The sequence below is a fragment of the Melanotaenia boesemani genome, chromosome 23 (assembly GCF_017639745.1).
Source record: "Melanotaenia boesemani isolate fMelBoe1 chromosome 23, fMelBoe1.pri, whole genome shotgun sequence".
NCBI lineage: Eukaryota > Metazoa > Chordata > Actinopteri > Atheriniformes > Melanotaeniidae > Melanotaenia > Melanotaenia boesemani.
The window spans coordinates 20,706,854-20,726,231 of NC_055704.1; the positions used below are offsets into that span (position 1 = coordinate 20,706,854).

At 37.8% G+C, this 19,378-nt stretch overlaps 1 protein-coding gene across 5 annotated transcripts in view; it reads right to left on the reverse strand.

Annotated features, from left to right (window-relative positions):
* The window catches only part of LOC121635004 (ninjurin-2-like), a 46,192-nt gene extending 27,774 nt beyond the window's left edge, over positions 1–18,418 (reverse strand). For all 5 annotated transcript variants that reach the window (XM_041978000.1, XM_041978002.1, XM_041978001.1 and 2 more), the window contains exon 1: positions 18,178–18,418. In XM_041978000.1, the coding sequence (XP_041833934.1) occupies positions 18,178–18,273 (96 nt within the window). In that variant the 5' untranslated portion in view covers positions 18,274–18,418. The remainder of the gene's footprint in view (positions 1–18,177) is intronic.
* Between the last annotated feature and the right edge of the window lie 960 nt (positions 18,419–19,378).

Genomic DNA, 19,378 nt, shown 5'->3' on the forward strand with positions numbered 1-19,378 from the left:
TAAAACTGAAGGCCTGTAACCTACAGCAAAGAGAGGGAAATAAATTTAACAATAAAGTGAAAATATTTTGTAGTATGCCAGTATTGTGTTAATTATCTGGTAACTGCTTGGAAATGTCTACAAAATGTCAATATTTAAAAAATGAGTAATTATAGTGGCATAAATGTCATAATAACCTAGTAATGATTGGACAGTTTCTGTCATGGTTGCAGAGCTGCTCTGCAGAGCTGCAATCAGGATGATCTCCTACACCTGCCCTGATTGTGATTCTCCTCACCTGCTCCCTGCCCTACTTATACACTCTTCACTCTCTGCTTCCCTGCCAGATGGTCAACAGTACTAATCTTGTTGAGAGCCAGTTATTTTCTTGTTCCAGACTTTCTTGTGATCGACCCTGGAGATTCTCTTGCCTGACCCCTGCCGGATCCCTTCAAGTGCCCACCCAGATATTGACCCTTGCCCGCATGACCACAGAGATTGCTTGTCCCTCTGGATAAGTACTGCACTGAACCTCACTGTGAATGAACATTGCCTGCCCTGACTGCGTCTTTTGGATTTGAGAACTTATATTCCTGTCTGAAGTTCATTTCAGGAGTCCTCACCCACAGACCTGGGATTGCCTGACTCCTCCAGCTAACCACAACTGGTTTCACTCCCTCCATCCCCTGGCCCTAAATAAACCTTATTCTGTTCAAACCATCTGTTCTACGTGTGGCTGAATTTCCGGGTCTTCAGGAGCAAACCTGACAAGTTTCTATGTAATAACCGCAATCGGGGCTGTAAAATGATCAATTGCATGTTTCCATTTTATTTCATAGTAGTATTACATTAAACCAGGCCCCAACAGCTTTAACAATAACCTGGAAACAATAGTAGAAGTTTCCATGTATTAACTATGAATCAGAGCTGCAAAATGACCAATATCTCTATGTTATTCCATGGTTATACTACATTAAACCAGACGTCAACAGGTATAACAATAACCTGGAAACATTTTCAATAGCTCCTATGTAATAACCATGAATCAGAGCTGCAAAAGGACTCAAGGTACCATATGAAACTCTCATGAGTACCACATAATAACATAAAAATGTAATTTGTCATTTTGCAGCCCTGATTTCTCAGCATCCCACGTCTGAGAAACCGCATTATGCAACTTTTTCATCCGGGTTGCTAAGTGGCGTTGTTGCAGCTGAATTTGCTTTGTGTGCTTTACATGCTAGCAAACAGATTTAAACAAAACAGCTGTTTGAACGCGCACCGTGGCTGATTCAGCAAAGAAACGTTGGAAGACATTATTGGAAAAAGAGAGGAAACACAAGAGAAACAAAACAAGAGATAAGAAAAGAGTCAACATAAGACGATTAGCATCAGTAGGGGGCGCATCGCTGAGAAAATGGATAAAGTAATGCATCTAAAGGTAGAATGTGCATGATGCACCTCAGAATCTGATGTAATTTTACAATGTGTTTGAACAGAGAAGGAGATGTTAGCTTGCAAACCAAGCTGGCTGCTTTTGGAGGTTCTCTCTTTTTTGTCCCCACCCCCTTGCCCATCACACACCAAAAAGCATATCAGGGGCAATGTGAGATTGGCATACTTGAAAACAGGGAAACACTGGGGATCAAACTGCTAATCTTCCATTTAGAGGAGGCCTAGTTTACCAGCAGAGTCACATCTGCCCTGCAGAGGTAATTTCCTACTGTAAGTTAGATATAGTCATGTTGATTCAAAGATCTGAAGGTAAATAATGATATTACTGTATGTAATAACAGCTATGTGTTATTGTTATTCTGTCTGATGATGTAAAGACTGTGTATGTATGCAAATATGAATGCGACTGATCAAAAACATTTTTTTGGCTCCCATGAATTTTGATATGAGTCCTCATTGCACTAATCAATTAGTTGAAATGGCGCGCAGTCAACCGCTTTTTTTAAAAGTCGATGTTTTGTGTGGAGGATTTGTGTCTCAGTTGTGAAGAGACATGGTGCTGTTTACAGAGTTGTGTTAAAGAGTCCCATGTCTGCTTCACCACTGCCGGGTAAAGTGAAGGGAGTTAACCTTGAAGCTAGCTGCAGCTTCATCCAGGAGTAATCGCATCTCATTCGCCTACAGACATTGGTGTGGAAGAGAAAAGTTTACCAGCTGTTTCTGTCAGAGTTTTCACTGATAGAGGAGGCAACAGACCAGACCAGCATGATTACCAAACCCCAACGGAAATAATGCTTCAGGAGCAAAAAGATCAGATGGAAAGATGAGGTAATAACTGGTTGTTGCTGAACTTTCTGTGGGCACGGATTTTAGCTCGAGTAGCATAGCAGCTTCTAGCTTATATATATATGCAGCCAACCCAGGTTCGAGCTCGAAGTCTTCCTGACCCACTTTCTCATCTACCTGCTGACCAATGAAGGACACTGGAGCCCATAAAATGTAAAAAAGAAAACATAATAATGTAATCAACACTTGTTTATAGAACAGACGCAAAATACAAATAACATCTCATACACATTTTACAATTTCCATTAGGCAATAAAGCATTTTTTCAGTTCCATTTTTGATGACGTGACGATTAATGGACTAATTGTTTTTGAAGGTCCTGACGAGTCGACTTCAAAAATCACCAAAAATGCCCATCCCTAGTAGATACCAGATGAAATTAGGACATTGGAAATCAGAATCAGAGTCAAACGTACTTTATTAATCCCAGACTGGGAAATTTCTTTTGAAAGGCATTGCCACTCTAAGTAAATATCAAAATAATAGTCACATAGATTAAACCTTTAAGTACTACAGTGTCATTTTGCATAGCTGGCAATGCAGTGGGACTTGAACAGAATATTGCACTAGAAAAATCAACATTATTCATTACCAAGCCATTAATAGTTTGGTTGATTGGTGAATGTGGACATTTTTTCAGCTGAGAGACATCTAAAATGCACTAGCATAATTTCCAGCTGAATTTTAGCCGTCTGGTCTTTGTTTGCTGGAACAAAGTAGCCATAAAATCTGAATGTCTGAGACATCTAAGAATGGAGTAAAAAATATTTGCTTTATCCAGTAATTAATGCTTTAGATGTTAAAAATAAAATAACTTTTTTACAAAATCAACAATACACTAGCCTATGCCTGATTGGATATGTACACTTCTTTCTCTTTCTTTCTCTCTCTCTCTCTCTCTCTCTCTCTCTCTCTCTCTCTCTGTCTCTCTCTGTGTGCTACATACTGTAGGCATGAGCACAGAAATCTATAAAATATTAAAAACAACAACCAGCCTGTTAAATAGTTGTGAAATAGCACAACTGTGAGTCATCTGAACCTTAGTGTAGAGTATCAACAGTGTGATGAGCCCTAACAGTGCTCGTGGTTTTTAATTATAATTAATTAACCCAAAAAAGGCAGCTTGCCACATTTTGGTCCTGACTTACAGCCACCTCAAAGTACCTGTATCCAAAGCAAACAAGACGAGTACGGGATATGCATGCTAATGCAGGTTATGTGCACATGAATGTACATATTGTACAGTGAAACATAACCCTTTTGTGGTGTACATGTGGATACATTTTGGAGATACGCTTCAGGCTTAAACTGTTGTGCAAGCAGGTGTTAGATGGAACAGTGACACTTCAGAGTGTTTTTGTGTGTTGCTCTTTCTGAAGAGGTGTGTTTTCCAGCAGATGTTTGGTGTTAAACCTCCCTCAGGTCTGCTAGCTTTTAGGCTTCGGCCATGTGTGACATCGCAGGACATTCCTGTAACTTCCTGGCTTTTATAGCTGGGCCTTCATCACTGTCCATAACCCACACTGCATGTGTGTATGTGGGCATTCCCACTTCCTGAGTTCCATGAATTCTGTTATATTCTGCTAGGGTTGCATCCCAAAATATATACTGGCACATTTACAGAAAGAAAAAAAAATTACTTCAAACTGTGTCCCAAAAAATACATTAGTAAATCTCTGTATTGCTAATGGATTACAGTCCAAGCTGTGTACTGTAACAAAACTATGCATCTCTAAATGCATTGTACCAGTCACAAGGGCACAGTGCTGTAAATGATACCTCTGCAGCAAGAAACAATGTGCCTCAGTTGATTGTGTACTCCCTGCAGCACATCCTGTCCTTCATCAGTTCTCAGTCATGTCTTTCATACTCCACTTTGCTTTACAAATGCATGCATACAGGCAATAAACACACACATGTACTAATGGTTCTTACCCATGCAGATCATTTTACCCACAGATACAATATCAAAGCAGGCAGTTTAACTTCCTTACCTGACTTTTTTTTTTTTTTTTTTTTACACTTGACATATGAGAGGTGGGATTTAGGTTCACAGTTGTTACCTGCAAGTGCATGCCTGTTCAACCAGTCAGCCCTCTACAGTAGCATGGTCAAGGCCTTTTTTTCCCCTTCATCCACACACACCTGACACCTGTCTGAGACTGCATTTCACTTATGAGTGTGTTTGAGAGAAAAAAAAAAACAACTAAGCGTTATTATAAAAAACTAAACAAACTTGTTTTACCAGTCATGCACCTATCATCAGCCTCACAAATGTCAGTAACAACAAACAATATACATTTACCATGATAATAGTTAGTGCAGAATGTGCCTTTTATCACACATAATAAAATGATCAACTTCTGCAAATGTCAGATGGTTTGATAACCAGTTTTGCAGAAAGGAAGTTAAACATGATAATGGGATGTATAAGGATGTTTCTTTAGTTTAGCAACAAAAGTATTTGATGATAATCTCCGTTATCAGCAAATACACACTTAAAGTAATGTTGCTCCCTGTGTGGCATAAGTGTTTGTATAACTGTGGCAAGGTAGGGAAGGTCAACAAAGATCTAGCTTTGATCAAAGCTGCTTCAACAAGCTGTAATTCCGAAGAATTAATCAGCTATGATGCATGTTCTCTGTTTGTATTCCTTTGAGACAAACTTCCCTGTAGTGCCACAATTACCACATTTAAAAACATGTGAAGATCCATATCTTTAGCCACTGGTATAAAGCTTTGATTTATACGGCAAGAAAGTTAAAATAACACACCAAAAAAGTGCAGGCACATTTACTTTTCTTCTTTTCCTATTGGTAAAATTTTGTGTCAATCCAAACTTAAGCTGAAGTCAAGTAAAAATGTATTATTGCCACACATACAACTTTTATTTTGTAGTACCACACTTGCATATTTCATGAAACTTTTATTTTGTAATGTCACTTTTATTTCATGGCTTCATGGCTTATATTCAAATGAAAGCTGAGCTTATCTCTGTTTGGGTTTGGCTCACCAAAAATAATTTATGGCTGTTTGCCCGAGAAGGCAAAGATGTTTGTTTTTACTGTAAGGGTCAAAGTTTCAGTAGCTGGTTTTGAAGGATATTCCTAGACAGGCAACACACACACAGCTACACAGCACAATGAAGGTGCCTAAACCCCAGTCTGAGCATTTATTCTGGTCCTCAGACACTCATAAATATGATGTATATGTATGCACAGAGCAGGGCTATGCAAACAGAACCCTGAGAGAAAAATTCTGTGAAACATTTCATGTTTGTAGTCATGGGAAATATTCAAAATTCAGCATCTAAGAGTACATCTACATGCTTGTTAATACAAGTTAACATTGAAAGTTATTCCTGTCATGCTCATGGGCTATCTTTGGGTTTGGGTTCTGTTTAAGTTCTATTATGATCATGGTTTGTGTCATGTCTTAGTTTAGTCATGAGTTTGCTTTATAGTTCTGGTTTTTGTCATGTTTAGTTCCTGTTAGAATCATGGTTTGGGTGTTTGTCATGTTTAGTTTAGTTTCCTGTTGGCAGCTTTTCCTCGTGTGCTCTGTGTTCTGTTCCTGCCTCATTAGTTCACCTGGTCTGGTCACCCATTGACTTCACCTGCTCCTGATTATTCCCACTCTGTATAACTACCCCACGGTTTTCAGTTGTGGTTGTCAGATCATTTCGGTTAACTCCCTGTCCTGCGTTTTGAAAACAAACCCTTTTACCTGCACCGATTCTACCTGATTCTGCCTGCATTTGGGTCCTCACCTCTGCCGCCATTTGTGACAATTCCCTCGCTTTTATGGGTTTATTGTGCCTCAGATTGCCATAACTACTCATTACAGCCTATGCAGGTTCAACACTTCACAGCCAATATTCTTTAAAGCCATCCAGTTAGTAGTAACACAAACTGGCATTTCCCCATCTTAAAACAATGCAACATGGTATGTTGTGGAAAAAGAAAAATATGATAGTATAAAAACAGTTTCTAAAGTCATGATAGTATCAGCTAAATGTTTTTGCAAACAAAAGTAGATTACTGAACTCTAATAAATGTAGAGTTTAAATGCTCTTTAGACCTTTTCAATGACATTATGGCTTAACATAATGAACAATAAATAATAGTGGGCCTTTGTGTCACAGTTAGCATTATCTCATTGTGATTAAATCAACAATAGTCCCATGAGTACCACAGGCACAGAATAGCTTCACTGACAGACATTGGATGAGGTAAGACTATTCTTCTGCCTTTTTTACTAACTCTCTCCTCCCTTTATGCCTGCATTGCTCCTACTTTTCACATTCGTCCACAAACAAAATCTCACATTGCTTCATATCACTTGATCATGTTAACTGAAATATAAAGCTTGTAAAATTAGCTTGATATCAGTACGTCTTTTGTTCCCTACACCAACAGGGTTTTTGCTGAATCTAAATATCTACGGCAGCTGTCAGCATCTTTACATTGTAAACATGCCATAACTGGAATGGTAACATCAACATTAGCATAGTGGAGAAGCTTTCATGAGGTCATGCTGGCTTATAATGAAGAAATAGAACCCAGGTTTAAAATACCAGAATTTCCATGATGAAAGCTCAGATTTAGTTTGTTAAGTTTGTTCTAAATCAAAGTCAATAAGCTATATAGTGTGTGCAAATTCTGTAAGCTAACATCACAATATTATGCCTGCATTCAAAGACTGTTATCTCACTCCTAACCCACACACACATATATCTCTGTACTTTCATGCTTGCACGCACTGGCAGTTCTACAAACACACACAAGACTGACCAGAAAGATTCAGGTCTGAGTTCATTTCTGCACCCTTTTCTTATCAGGTGACCTGAGAGCCAAGCCAGAGGGCAGAGAACTACGCAAAGAAGGAGGTTCGTGTTTACCTTTACATCAACCCATCATTAACAAAAATACACACATGCTCAACACAGATGCAGCAGCATTTATTAAGGTAAAAACTCAAAAGATTTTCTATGCATTTCTTTGTACTGTACAGTATTTATACACTTCTGTCAGCCCTCTGGAACATGGGTGGTAATCTCTGGTCCAGTTGTGAATTGGTTTAAATCTTACTTGCCAGGGACTACTTTGCGTCATTTGGTTTCTGTAGATTTACTCAAACGTAGATCACACACTCTGTAAATGACAGAGTAGTGTGTATCAGTATGGTGGTGGCAAATTCTATTTGATTATTTTATCTATTTATTTAACGTTTGTTAGCATTGTTAACCCCTTGATTCCCGGTGCTGCACATTTGCGACAAACAACTTTTGGCCTGTGTTTATTTTATTTCTTTTTATCTAATTAATCTAAATTATTCAAATCAATCTCATTTATGTCTCTATTTTCAGATTATTTATTATTTAACTTTATATATTAATTGTTACTACTGTATTTAATATTTAATTGCATTTTATTTTATTTTAGTCTTTTTTTATCCCAGATTTTTTCCCCTGTATTTATTTTGTTTTTATATAATTGTAAATCAATTTAAAGATAAAGAGGTTAATCCAAAAGTAGCTTTCTCATTTGATTATGGTTTTTAATTTTACAGTGATTTGGTGAAGCTGCTGCTGTGGTGCTACTGATGTTGGGCTGTATCTGAAACTCTGCTTTGTGAACATTAAGAAAATACTTTGTGCATCATTATAGACGTTTTTTAATCCATGTGGGCAAATTTATATCTGTCAATTATTTTGGCTGTGTTAATGCATATGGAACAATTCTTTGCAAGAAAGTATCTCTTCACAAATTTTCTAAATTAAACTTTTAGTTTGGCTAAAAGTATTTAATGCACAGGCCTGTAGTGGGTTTGATTTTAGTGGTGAACAGTAAAAATCACAAATTGTACTCATTATCTGAAACCTTAATGCATAGTTATATTTTGTAATAACTATTAGATTAAAAATTGGTTTAATGTGACTGAATGGTAAATGATTAAAACCCTTGTGACTAGCAGCTAGTTACTGTAGGTGCGCCACCCCTGCAGCTGCTGCCTCAGTCTGCGTGATCCTGTCTTGGACGGGTTGTACTGGGAGACATTTCGTTGTACTTATCGCACTTGTATAATGACATTAAAGTTAAGTCTAAGTCTAAGTCTAGTTCTGTAACAAAATATACCACATGAGCCATCAAGACTTCTAAGATCATCTGATTTAAGTCTGCTTTCCATCCCAGGAGTTAAAACCAAACAAGAAGAATAGTCTGTATAGTTTTATTGTTCCTAATATCCGGAACGAACTACCTAAAAACCTGAAGTCTGCTTTAAACCTTAGTTTGTTTTGGATGGGAATGTTTATTTCTCCAAAGGGGGCATGGTAGAAGAGTTAATATTGTTGTCGTCCATAGCTGCAACAGTGGTTTTAAAAAATGGTGGGGTCACAAGAAGTGGAAATGAATAAGTGAAAATCCAGCAAAGGGGCGTAGCTACCAATCACCAAACACTTAACGTCATGTGGGTTCCTATGGAACCCCGAAAAGACCCTGCCTCGAGGTAGGAGCTAAAATGGTTTAAGGAACTGAAGGCTGTGATCCCTAGTTCCTATCTGTCTGAATATGCGAAAAAAAAAAAAAACTGTCTTACTCCTGAAATGGTATACTATGAACTATAAAAAGTTCCTACAGTGGGAAAGCAGCTATTATTCTCCATAAGTACATTGATGGTGATAATGATGTATTTGTTTGTATCAACTGTAACTCACTGTATGCACTCCCTTGTCTGTTTCTTTTGATTATATACAGCACATTGGGTTTCCTTGTGTATAAAATGTGCTCTATAAATATATTAACCTTGCCTTAATGCCTCTCTTAAAGGCACAGGTCTGCATTTTGGGCGGATATGTTTATTTCTTGAAGGACGTTCTGTGTAAGTTTCCCCGTCCACATGAGCCAGCACTGTATATGTTTACAACTCAAGAAACTCAAGACCACTGCTGTCAAATATAGCTGGATTTTTATGGTGCAGTTGATAAGAATCACACAATTGCCAGGAAATAAATAAAACCTGACTGATTCTAAGAGAGAAACCTTAAACAGCAACATGGTTTTTATGAGAAGGGTGTGTATACAGGGCCACACTGAACGCCTGTCACAAGATTGACATCTAGTGAAGCTGGATTTATAAGCCTGTGATTTATGTGTTTGTGTGTACGTGAATGTGTGAGTTATAGCATTTACGAGCCCTGCAAGGCAGGATCTGCATTAGCAAGAGGGGTTTCCTGTTGTTTCCCGCAAGTATGACTGGAAAAAGTGAACGGGGAACAAAAGCATGGCACAACACTCCCTCCCCAAAATCCTGCACAAGTTATTCATTTGTATATTTCAAGGATGTTCTTAAGATAATTTGACAAGACTGTCATCTTAAACTATGTCATGCAGAGAAGTGAAGGAGGATCTCACTAGTTGAAGACATAAGGCAGGGAGCTGAGGGCCATAATTCCTATACAAGTGGAAATAAAGGAGTGACAGTAACCCTGTCTTATATCTGCTGTTTTTCACTGTGACAATATAATTGCGAGTTTAAAAAAAAAGCAACAGGAGACATTGAAAATGGATCATGTGTGTGTGATTATTTAATTGTTTATTTCTGAGAATATCCAAGCTCCATCTGGTATCACTCATCTTGACTTTTTTTTTTTTTTTTTTTTTTGCTCATTCACACTGAAAACACGGTTTGGAAACACACACACCCACACATGAATTCACAGCCCCTCTAAAGCTGCTTTAGATTCAAACTGAGTCAGCTGTCATTTCCCCCCCAAAATGAAATGAAAACACACAATGCCTCCTGGACAGAGAAGAGAGGAAGAAGAATAGAGTAATAAGGAAAAAAGGGGGAGGACATGAAGAAGGTGAGGGAGAAAGGGTGCTGTTGAACAAAGCCAAGAAAAGAAGAAAGAAAAAATATACAGAAGACTTAGCTTACTGTAAATATGATAGATTTGACCAAACAATAAAGCATGTTCACATGAAATGACTTTCAGTTTTTCATTAATATGCTTGACGCAGTTCTGCTTGAAGCCAGGTGTTGACGGTGACATCATTTTTGTTTCAGCGTCAAATAACTGCAGGGGATAAAAACCAAAAACCCAAAGAGTCAAGGGATGGGCCAGAAATTCAAATATGTCATGACTGTTTACCCACATCTCCTCCCAAATAATGGCAGTGCTCTCAAGTTCGACTTGGTAACATTTATTCAGAGAAAGAGGTTTGTTGGGAAAAGAAAAGATTAGATTTTAATACAAGCAGACGAATATATATTGGAAATGTTGGGGTGGCACTTGGGCCTCCTAAAAGTCTCCATTCCCAGTAATGATTACATTCATCCAGAATGCATGCAATTGGATTTACAGTTAGATAAAACCAAAGTTTTCTATGCTTTGGTTAATGAGTCATTGTGCAGAACTTCATAGGCTGTTGGATCCATTTAATTTGAGTCAGGTGTGTTGGAGCAGGGAAACACTGAAAATGTGCAGGACCTCCCAAGACTGAAAAATGTGACCCTGGTCTATTTACTGACCTTTCTTTGTAATGGTTGAAATCAAACAGATACTGTCCTTCACTTTTCATGATACTACTTCAGCTGGATGAGTTTCAAGTGTGCCAGGTCGATATAATAAAGTCACGTAGCAACAATGCAGAAAGTTAGATAAGCAGTCATCACCTGCAGGTGTAAAAAACTCCAATAATTGCACATGCTGACAGACTTTCTTAGTTGTTTGAAACTAAGATATTTGTCTGCATGGATTGCGTACTATAGGCATGACTAATGAACGCATGAGCATGTTTATTAGCCGTGACTTTGGATTTACGGAACGAGTTCTGCATCTCGGTCATCATGATCTCTACCAGCTGATCAACTTTAAACCTCAAGCATGTTGCAAACTCATTCAGTGCTATAACCACTCTGTACTTAGAGCATTTGCATTAATGTAAAAAACACACACACAGCAAAGTTGTGCATCTCATTTGTGTCGCTGCAGCTTTACACCCTCTGTGCTGAGACGGTACTGTATATAAAAGAAAACAAAGTTATGCTGTAAAGTATATTTGTGTATTACGTTTAAAATATTGTTCTGTATGGCTTTGAAAACTTTGTTTCTATAAGTCTTTGTAAAGCCTTGAGACTCAAAGAGGAGTATAGTTTAGTAAACTGGATCTATCATTCATCCATTCTTCATTCATACTTGGTGATGGTCAGCTACATCTATAGCTGGGGCAGACTGACCAAAACAAGCCAGCCAATGCGCTCCAGCGGCCTCTTTGACCACCACCGATGAATTCAAACTACATGGTAGCTACTTGACAAGGTTAAAAACAAGCTGCTTGGGGCTGACATTAAGGTCTTAGTATCCTATATCGGCGCAGTTTAAGTTTGTCCACTATCCAAAATGTATCCTTGGTCTGTCAATCTATAAGGCTTGATGGAATCTGTGACTCATCAACAGTAAGATGTGTGTGTGTCAATATTTGTTGTTCTCTAGTTATGTATTTAGAAACATTAAACCCAAACCATGTACAACTATTTTAACCCTAACCCTGTAGTTGTATCTCCTGGCCCTAAACATTTGAGGCTGAGAGAAGAAAATTAAGGAACTATGAGAAAGAGCTGTAAAGACTGGAAAATTTGCCAGTTCAAGACTCATCATGCACTGTCTTGCATGAGGGTCCTTGGATTAGCATTTTTCACATCCCCACATCCTTGCTCCTTTTAATAGGTGTTAGTTGCCAAATGAATACTAGCAAATGTGGAAAATGGATTTCATCTTGTAGGAACATCTATACAGCACATATTTTTAAAATGATTATTGTGTAACTAACATTTTGTGTTCTGGACCAACGTAGCTGCTAAAGATGAGTTTCTATGGAATTACAATGCAGAGGTACGATAGCAACTAGGTGAGAGAAAGCAGTACTGATCCATTTGGCAGAGCAAAGCTCATGGAAATTGTTTAATATTTCCAGGGACTCACAGCCCTCTGCCAAGAGTAGAAGACTATATATCCAACTTAGTAAAAGAGCAGACTGAAATCCTGCAAGTCTTAAATGCACAGTATGTAAATACTGCACTTTGCACAATCATATTCCTTTTAATGAATGTCAGGCAGTACAATTAATTGCTTATAAATGTTCAACATTGGTCATTTCTCTGTATTTTTTGTGAGGAATTTATAGACATAATCAGTGGGATCAAACAAAGTGTAATCTGTACCTACTTTCTATAATGAAAGTAGATTAAATTATCTAGTTTTAATAACTTTAGTAATAAAGCCTTTATAAAGACTTTATTAATGATCATACCTGGAACATAACATGTGCTATGATTTGCAAAGAAACGATTAGATTACACACCCGTTGCACAACATCAGTCATTACACTGCAAAGGTCATTTAAACATCCATCTATGTTATTCCAAGTTGAGGTCAGTTGGGTCTCAGATGAAAGTTCCCAGAATCACACAGACAAACAAGCGCGCACACACTTTTTCGTACTTCACACCTACTCTCAGAATGTGGCATGTGCCATGTAAGGGTTGTGAGGAAAGGAGGGTGGTGGGGGGTAACATGCACACACACAAACACACTCAGAGTCCTGTAGAGAAGTTTGATGAGAAGAACGGTGGTTGTAGAAGGAAAAATAAACTTATAACAGATGAATAATAGATTCACTGTTTAGGTTAGAAGGAAAACATGAGAGGAATCATCTTCATCTTTGTTTTTAGTTAACAAAGCTTCTTAATAACAGTCCTACTTTTGCAGTTGCAGTGATTTCAGATCTTTTGTTTAATGCCATGAGAGTAAAACAGGAATATCAGGTCCATACAGTTCTGCAAATTAATTTTTGCATTTTTTGGCCCATCTGTAGCAAAACACAAAAAAAGTTTTAAACTACAGCTGTACAAAAAACGTACGTGTTTAGATAAATTTCTCATTTCTCATTTTGTTTTCACAGGGCGTTTTTTTTTTAGCTGCTTTGGTAAAACTACCAAAATTAAAAAGGCACATATCAAGCTAAACCCTGTGTTACTGCTTAGTTTCATGCAGACAATCCTGGGAAAACGTGACTTTATAAAAACATTGATAGCATTGAGAATGATCCCTAACATTAGCTGATTGCCCCAAGGAATTGTGGGAAAGCATTAAGTCTAAATCTCAAGCCCTTTTGCAAAGGGTAATCCAGTGGTTTCTATGCTAAAAGAGATTTAAAAGAAAGCATTGAAGCACTTAAACAGCTCTTTTCCACTGACACCAAGATACTTTTGATGAACTTCACTTTGCAAAGAGATATTCTAACAATAATAAAAGAAACAGCACAAAACCCAGAACTTCATCAGAAGTCTCCAAAACTCATTCTTGTGTCCCATTTACAGCTGATAAGTACGGGTGTGATCAGTATACATTTAGAAAATCTGATCCTCGCTTGTTCTCTTCCGACGGTTTAACTAAAAAATTTAAGCAGTGATGGTAAAACTTTTTATTGAAAAATGCAAGGCAGAAGAATTGAATATCATAGCCTCATAAAAATGGGTAATACATGAATATTTCAATATTTTGACTGATGGATATGATATGGATAAATTCTGGGGATACATCCAAATGAAACTTTTACTTGGCTGCTCCAAACCCTCCTGCAGCTACTTCAAGACCCAAAGCACTTTGTGGAAATACTTTCCATTTAAGTTTAAAGATACTACTGGGCACAGGTGGACAAACTATGGGCCTAAAGCAGATGTGGAGGGACAAAGCTGAGCTCAGTTATTTATTTTGAGTACTAGATGAGGGCTATATTAATGTAATAAGGTCCTCTAAACCCCTTTTGTAAAAACAGCATAGTTTCAAATGTTTTAAATTGCAAGCAGAGCAAATTAAAAGATGGCTACTTAAAGCAGTTGATAGTCTGGTATGTGTCTACAACAAATATATAAGATAAAAGGTCTTTTGGCATAGAGTACAATTTAGCTACTAAACATAGCAACTGTTCCCCTCTGAGAGTTTGTTCTTGCTCTTTCTTTGAAACAGGACACTCATGGTTGGAGAGGCCGTGTGATTCCTACTAACTCTGTATCAGCGCTCCACACCCCGTTGCTGTGCTCTATACATAGAGAGTGACTTAGAGGTGCAAAGCCTTCACACCATAGAAATAGATTCATCATGATAGTTGCACTTGGACAACACATAAAACCTTGTAAATTCAACTGAAGCAAATTACACGCCCACCTTTGAAGGTATGTGTCATTCTCATTGTTATCACCAAGATGGATGGGAATAGAAAGATTTCAAACCTTATTGTGAGGCCTATGGGACTGTTGACACAAAGGTTTGTCTCACTGTGGTTTGTCTAAATCTACTTTAAATCCAAATATAATATTGAGGTTAAGTCCAGCTTGTCCAAGTTCACTTCTGTCATTAGACTTCAGAATACCACCAGAGATTAAAAAATGTCTAAGCTAAGTACAATATATTCCACCTACAAGTCATTTCACATTGTCTATGCATTAACTGTAAGACATTAACTGTAACACATCCTGCACCACTACACCTACTGCATCTTTTAGTGCAGTAGCACCCATCTGGCTGTTAAAACAACACAGCAAAGACACATGAGATGCATAAAACACATATAGCCACACTCTGAGCTGGCATGACTTACAAGATGTTTATTTTGCTAAAGCACAAGTGCTTACTCCCACATGTGTTGTGCACACACACTTGCACTCAGTTCTGCTTTGGCGGTGATCACTTACCCCCCCTCTTTACATCTGTCGACAAATACTAAAGCCTTTCTTCCAAGTTGTGGCAAGAACTTAGCTTTTCTGAGAAAACTTTTCACACTGAGCCATATGATGTGGTTATTGCAGCCATAACTGGTAGCAGATTGTGGGCAAATGTTGTAATAAGCTCTTAGCTTATCTGGGCTTCTTATTTTAGCTGCTTTCAGTCAAGATGCATCATTAACAACACATGTTGATTACTATTCCTGCAAGGGAAAAAGGGCTGTTAATTCATTTCTATTGATCAAACCCACATTACAGATATATTTCACAGTACTGTATTATATTGCTTTCATAATGGTTTCATGGTCAAATGTTTTTTGACCACTCTCAAAAAACACGTTTTTTAAGAGTGAAAGTGAGTGTGTGATCATTTCAAACCATGTCTAATAATAGTGGATCTGGCTTAACTTGTATGCACATCTTTTGGGTAGAAGTAGATGAGTCACAAGGTACCCCAACCAAAAATCTTCCATTGCTACTGCCATGAGCTCTACAATGAGGAAATCAATCAACCACTCAACAGATGGATGGCTCAAAACAGAAGAGCCAACTCAGTGCCCTCAGGAGAACTGAGACATAATCTCTCCCCCTCCTATATCTACAGGGATGTACAACAGCATCCTTTCAGGTATCCCAAGAACACTGACAACACTTATGTACACTTAACCTCATATGAAACTATGGACAAAGTCACTGTAATGAGACCTCAGGTGAGTCATATCACTCTAAGGGTGCATTCATATCAGGATAGTCTGGAGGATTTGGGTTGAGTTAGCAGAGAATTCTGAAAAATTTTACATCTTTGTTTAGTCTGGTGTGCTTTCATGCTGCTCCAGACTGGACAACATCACGCAGTTACAACATGTACTCAATGTACTGAATAGAGTAGCGATATTCCGAACAACGACCCTTGACAAAGAAGAAGAAAATCCAGTTCATTAATTGGCCAGGACTGAAAACAGCTCATTCATTGCAAATAACCAATGGAGCAACACTAAGTTTATGCAGTCTTGGTTTTTTTGTTTTATTTAAGAGTTCAAGCATGTGGTTTTTACCAGAATTTGCTCAATATAAGCAGGTAGCAAGTTATCCAACATATTGCACAATGATACTTTCTATGACACCTCTTATCTTTGGTTCATTAGATGGTCCATTTATTTTCGCACCATAGTTAAAATGCATGTTCACATTACTCCAAATGAACCGTACAATCTGTGGAAGTGGAACAAGGTTTGTTTACAGTGGACCGAACTGAGCCAGTGTGAATATGCCCCAAAACATCAGTGGTTTTACAGGCTACTTAAGTGAAATCTCTCACTTTCTCAATCAGAACTGAAGAAAAGCCTTTGGATAAGAGCAAAATGTCTCCAAGAAACTGAATGATTGACTTGACTCATCTTATGTTGGATAATTTACTATATTTTTTATCATAAATAAATACGACTTGAAATTTCAAAGACCAATAACAAAGCAAAAAAAAGACTTTAGGTTTTATTTATTTTTGTTTTTGTAGAAGCAAAAAAAAAAAAAAAAAAGAAAAAGAGAACAACCAAGATCTTTACAATTACGATTGCTCCAGGAGTCGCCGATATTTCTTAAACTAGGAGGCTACTTACATCTTAATATAAATTCTGTGGGTACATCCTGTCTTTCTTCAACTGAGCATATCACATTCCTGATTATGTCGGATTTATATTAGGTTTCTGTGAACAACTTAATTGCAATGAACTAATCAGTGTCTTTTTTCCTTCACAATGCTATAGGAACAAGAAGAATATACAAAAATACCATAACCAGTATGCACCAATATAAGCCAATGATCAAAATGCTAGTTTAATTTAGAGTATATTTAACACCAGAATGTAAAGCACAAAACATTCAATAAAAACAAAACGCTGTAGGCATGTTTGTGATGAGGCATCAATGCTCATAATATATGTTCATTTAGCTAAACCTTCACATCCATATTGATGCCTCATTTTTACACCCACATACTTGAATTCTCAGTCAGAAAGACTCATCTTCATCCATAATTTCTTATATTTCCATTAAATCTTTTCCATCCTGCAAATGACAAAATGCATGCACATTAACTCTAATATTACAACTGCACGCCAAACCCAAACTTACAAGTAAAGTTATGGGGTCTCAGGTTTCGATCTCATAACTTTTAATAAGAACAAAACAAAATACACAAATGAACTTATGCATTTATCTTTCCAAACCCTAACTTGGGGGATAGTTTGCCCCTTTAGGACTAGACTTTACCTCCACGATGGTTGTAGTTTACATCAAAGTGACCCCAATGAGGTCACAAAATGAGCACACACATTTGCACACATAAACATCCACATTTTGTTTTGAGTAATAGGACTTTGTTTAGTGGAGACTGAGCAGCTAAATATACCAGTAACCGATAGCCCTGCTGCTTGATGGGCAGGAATACTGTTGTCACTGTCACTGATACAGGAGATGACTAGTAATAGAAACCAGGGTGTGTGTTTCTTTACAATAGCTTTTCTGCATATACCTTGATATACCTTGTGAACCTATTTTCAATTATATGAAACAAAACAAAGAGTTTCCAGCTGCTTATGAGCATAAAAACTGTAGGTTTCATATGTAACATATGAGACCTACCCCAAAATGACCCCTTTTCCTTGGCATTAGTAAGTGCCTGTTTCTATGACCCACAAACTTATTAGCCTTTGCACCCAGGTTCTAATTGATATTTGATGGATGTTGCAATGGCATCTTGGTCTTGGAATAGAGTACAGGCACTCAACTGAACGCACAGAGCCAAACAGCAACCTTTTGATCCTCAAATCTCACATAGGCAGGACAAGTCACAGCTCTGTGGTAAAGCCAAGACCAGAGCAGTGATTCAGAGCAACAGATACACCAGAAGAAAGAGAATAGGAAGATGACAAAGAGAGAAGGAAATAGCTAATGTAAACAGAAGGAATCAAGAGATGGGAGAGGCAATTCCTGGCCAAAAGAAGAGAAGCATCTGCAGCCTTTCACCCTGGAAAACTTTATCATTACTTTGTTGTTTCTCTTTTTTTAAATCTCTATCCTTCCTCTTTCCATCTTTTTGGATGCACTAACCTGCAGAGGGCCGCTGGCAGGCATGGTGGACCTCAGCGATGTCAGGTCGATGTCTCGGCCCTGCTCTCCTCTCTCTGTTTTCCCCAGTCCCTGCATAATGAGGCCCGAAGCGAGCAATCAAGCAATACAGCACACACACTTGAATGTTGCCCTCACAGCAGTGAAAATGCTAATACAGGGATGGCAGTGGTCCTTATGAAAAGAGGTTATCCTGGACACTAGGCACCAAGCACCAGGCAAATCCAGGGAGGACAACGGAGGGACAAACAAATGGCTTATTCACTTCATACTGGTCTCCTCCTCCTGACTCTCACTTTGCCATTTTTTTCAGTCTGTTTCTCTGTCTTTTTCTCTCTAGGCTTAATTTAATTAGTAAGAAACCTGGGAATTCAAATGAATAGTTTTATTAAAAAACTCTGCAAATATTGTCCAAAAGCTAGAATATGTGATGATGTTCAGAGTCAGTCTTGTCCCTCTCTATGGCTGCATTTCAGTCACTGACCAATGCAAACCATAACCTGCCAAGGCACACTGGGTTACGTCTATTTTTGTTGTTTCGATCAACAAAAATGTTTTACTATATTTCCGTCAACTTAACTGCGGTCAGATGTTTTTCCAGCAAACTGAGGCTCCACTGTTGCTTTGTTTGCATTACTTTAAGCTCTGTAACAAGAACCCAAAGATACCCTTTGAACAAGAGAAGAGCACACAAGAAATTATATGACTAAAGCATTTTATTTCAAAACAAAATCAGCATGATTACATATAATGAAAAACAATTAAATGCTTGTAAAGATTATGTGTCACCTCAGGAACTACAACTCCAGTTTGAATAAAGGTGTGTCACCACAGAACAGTTTTCCAATTGGTCCAGATTCATTTTAAATAAGAAGACAGTCGAATTTCTGGATCAGGCTGTGTTAACATATCATCTTTGCATGACATAACTTGCACGTTAAACTGTGTTCATAGACATTGATTTTTTTGGAGGTATCCCAGAGCCCATGAGATCCTGAAGATCTCAGGTATCAAATGCTGATTTTTAGGTATATTCCTTGCACACAGGGATTTCTCCAGATTCTATTCATCCTTTGATGATATGTACAATAGATGATGAAATATAAAATATTTAAAGTCAAACTCAACATGAGATAAGCTACTGTTGAACTTTCAACATTTACCTCCTTAATTGTCAGTAAAA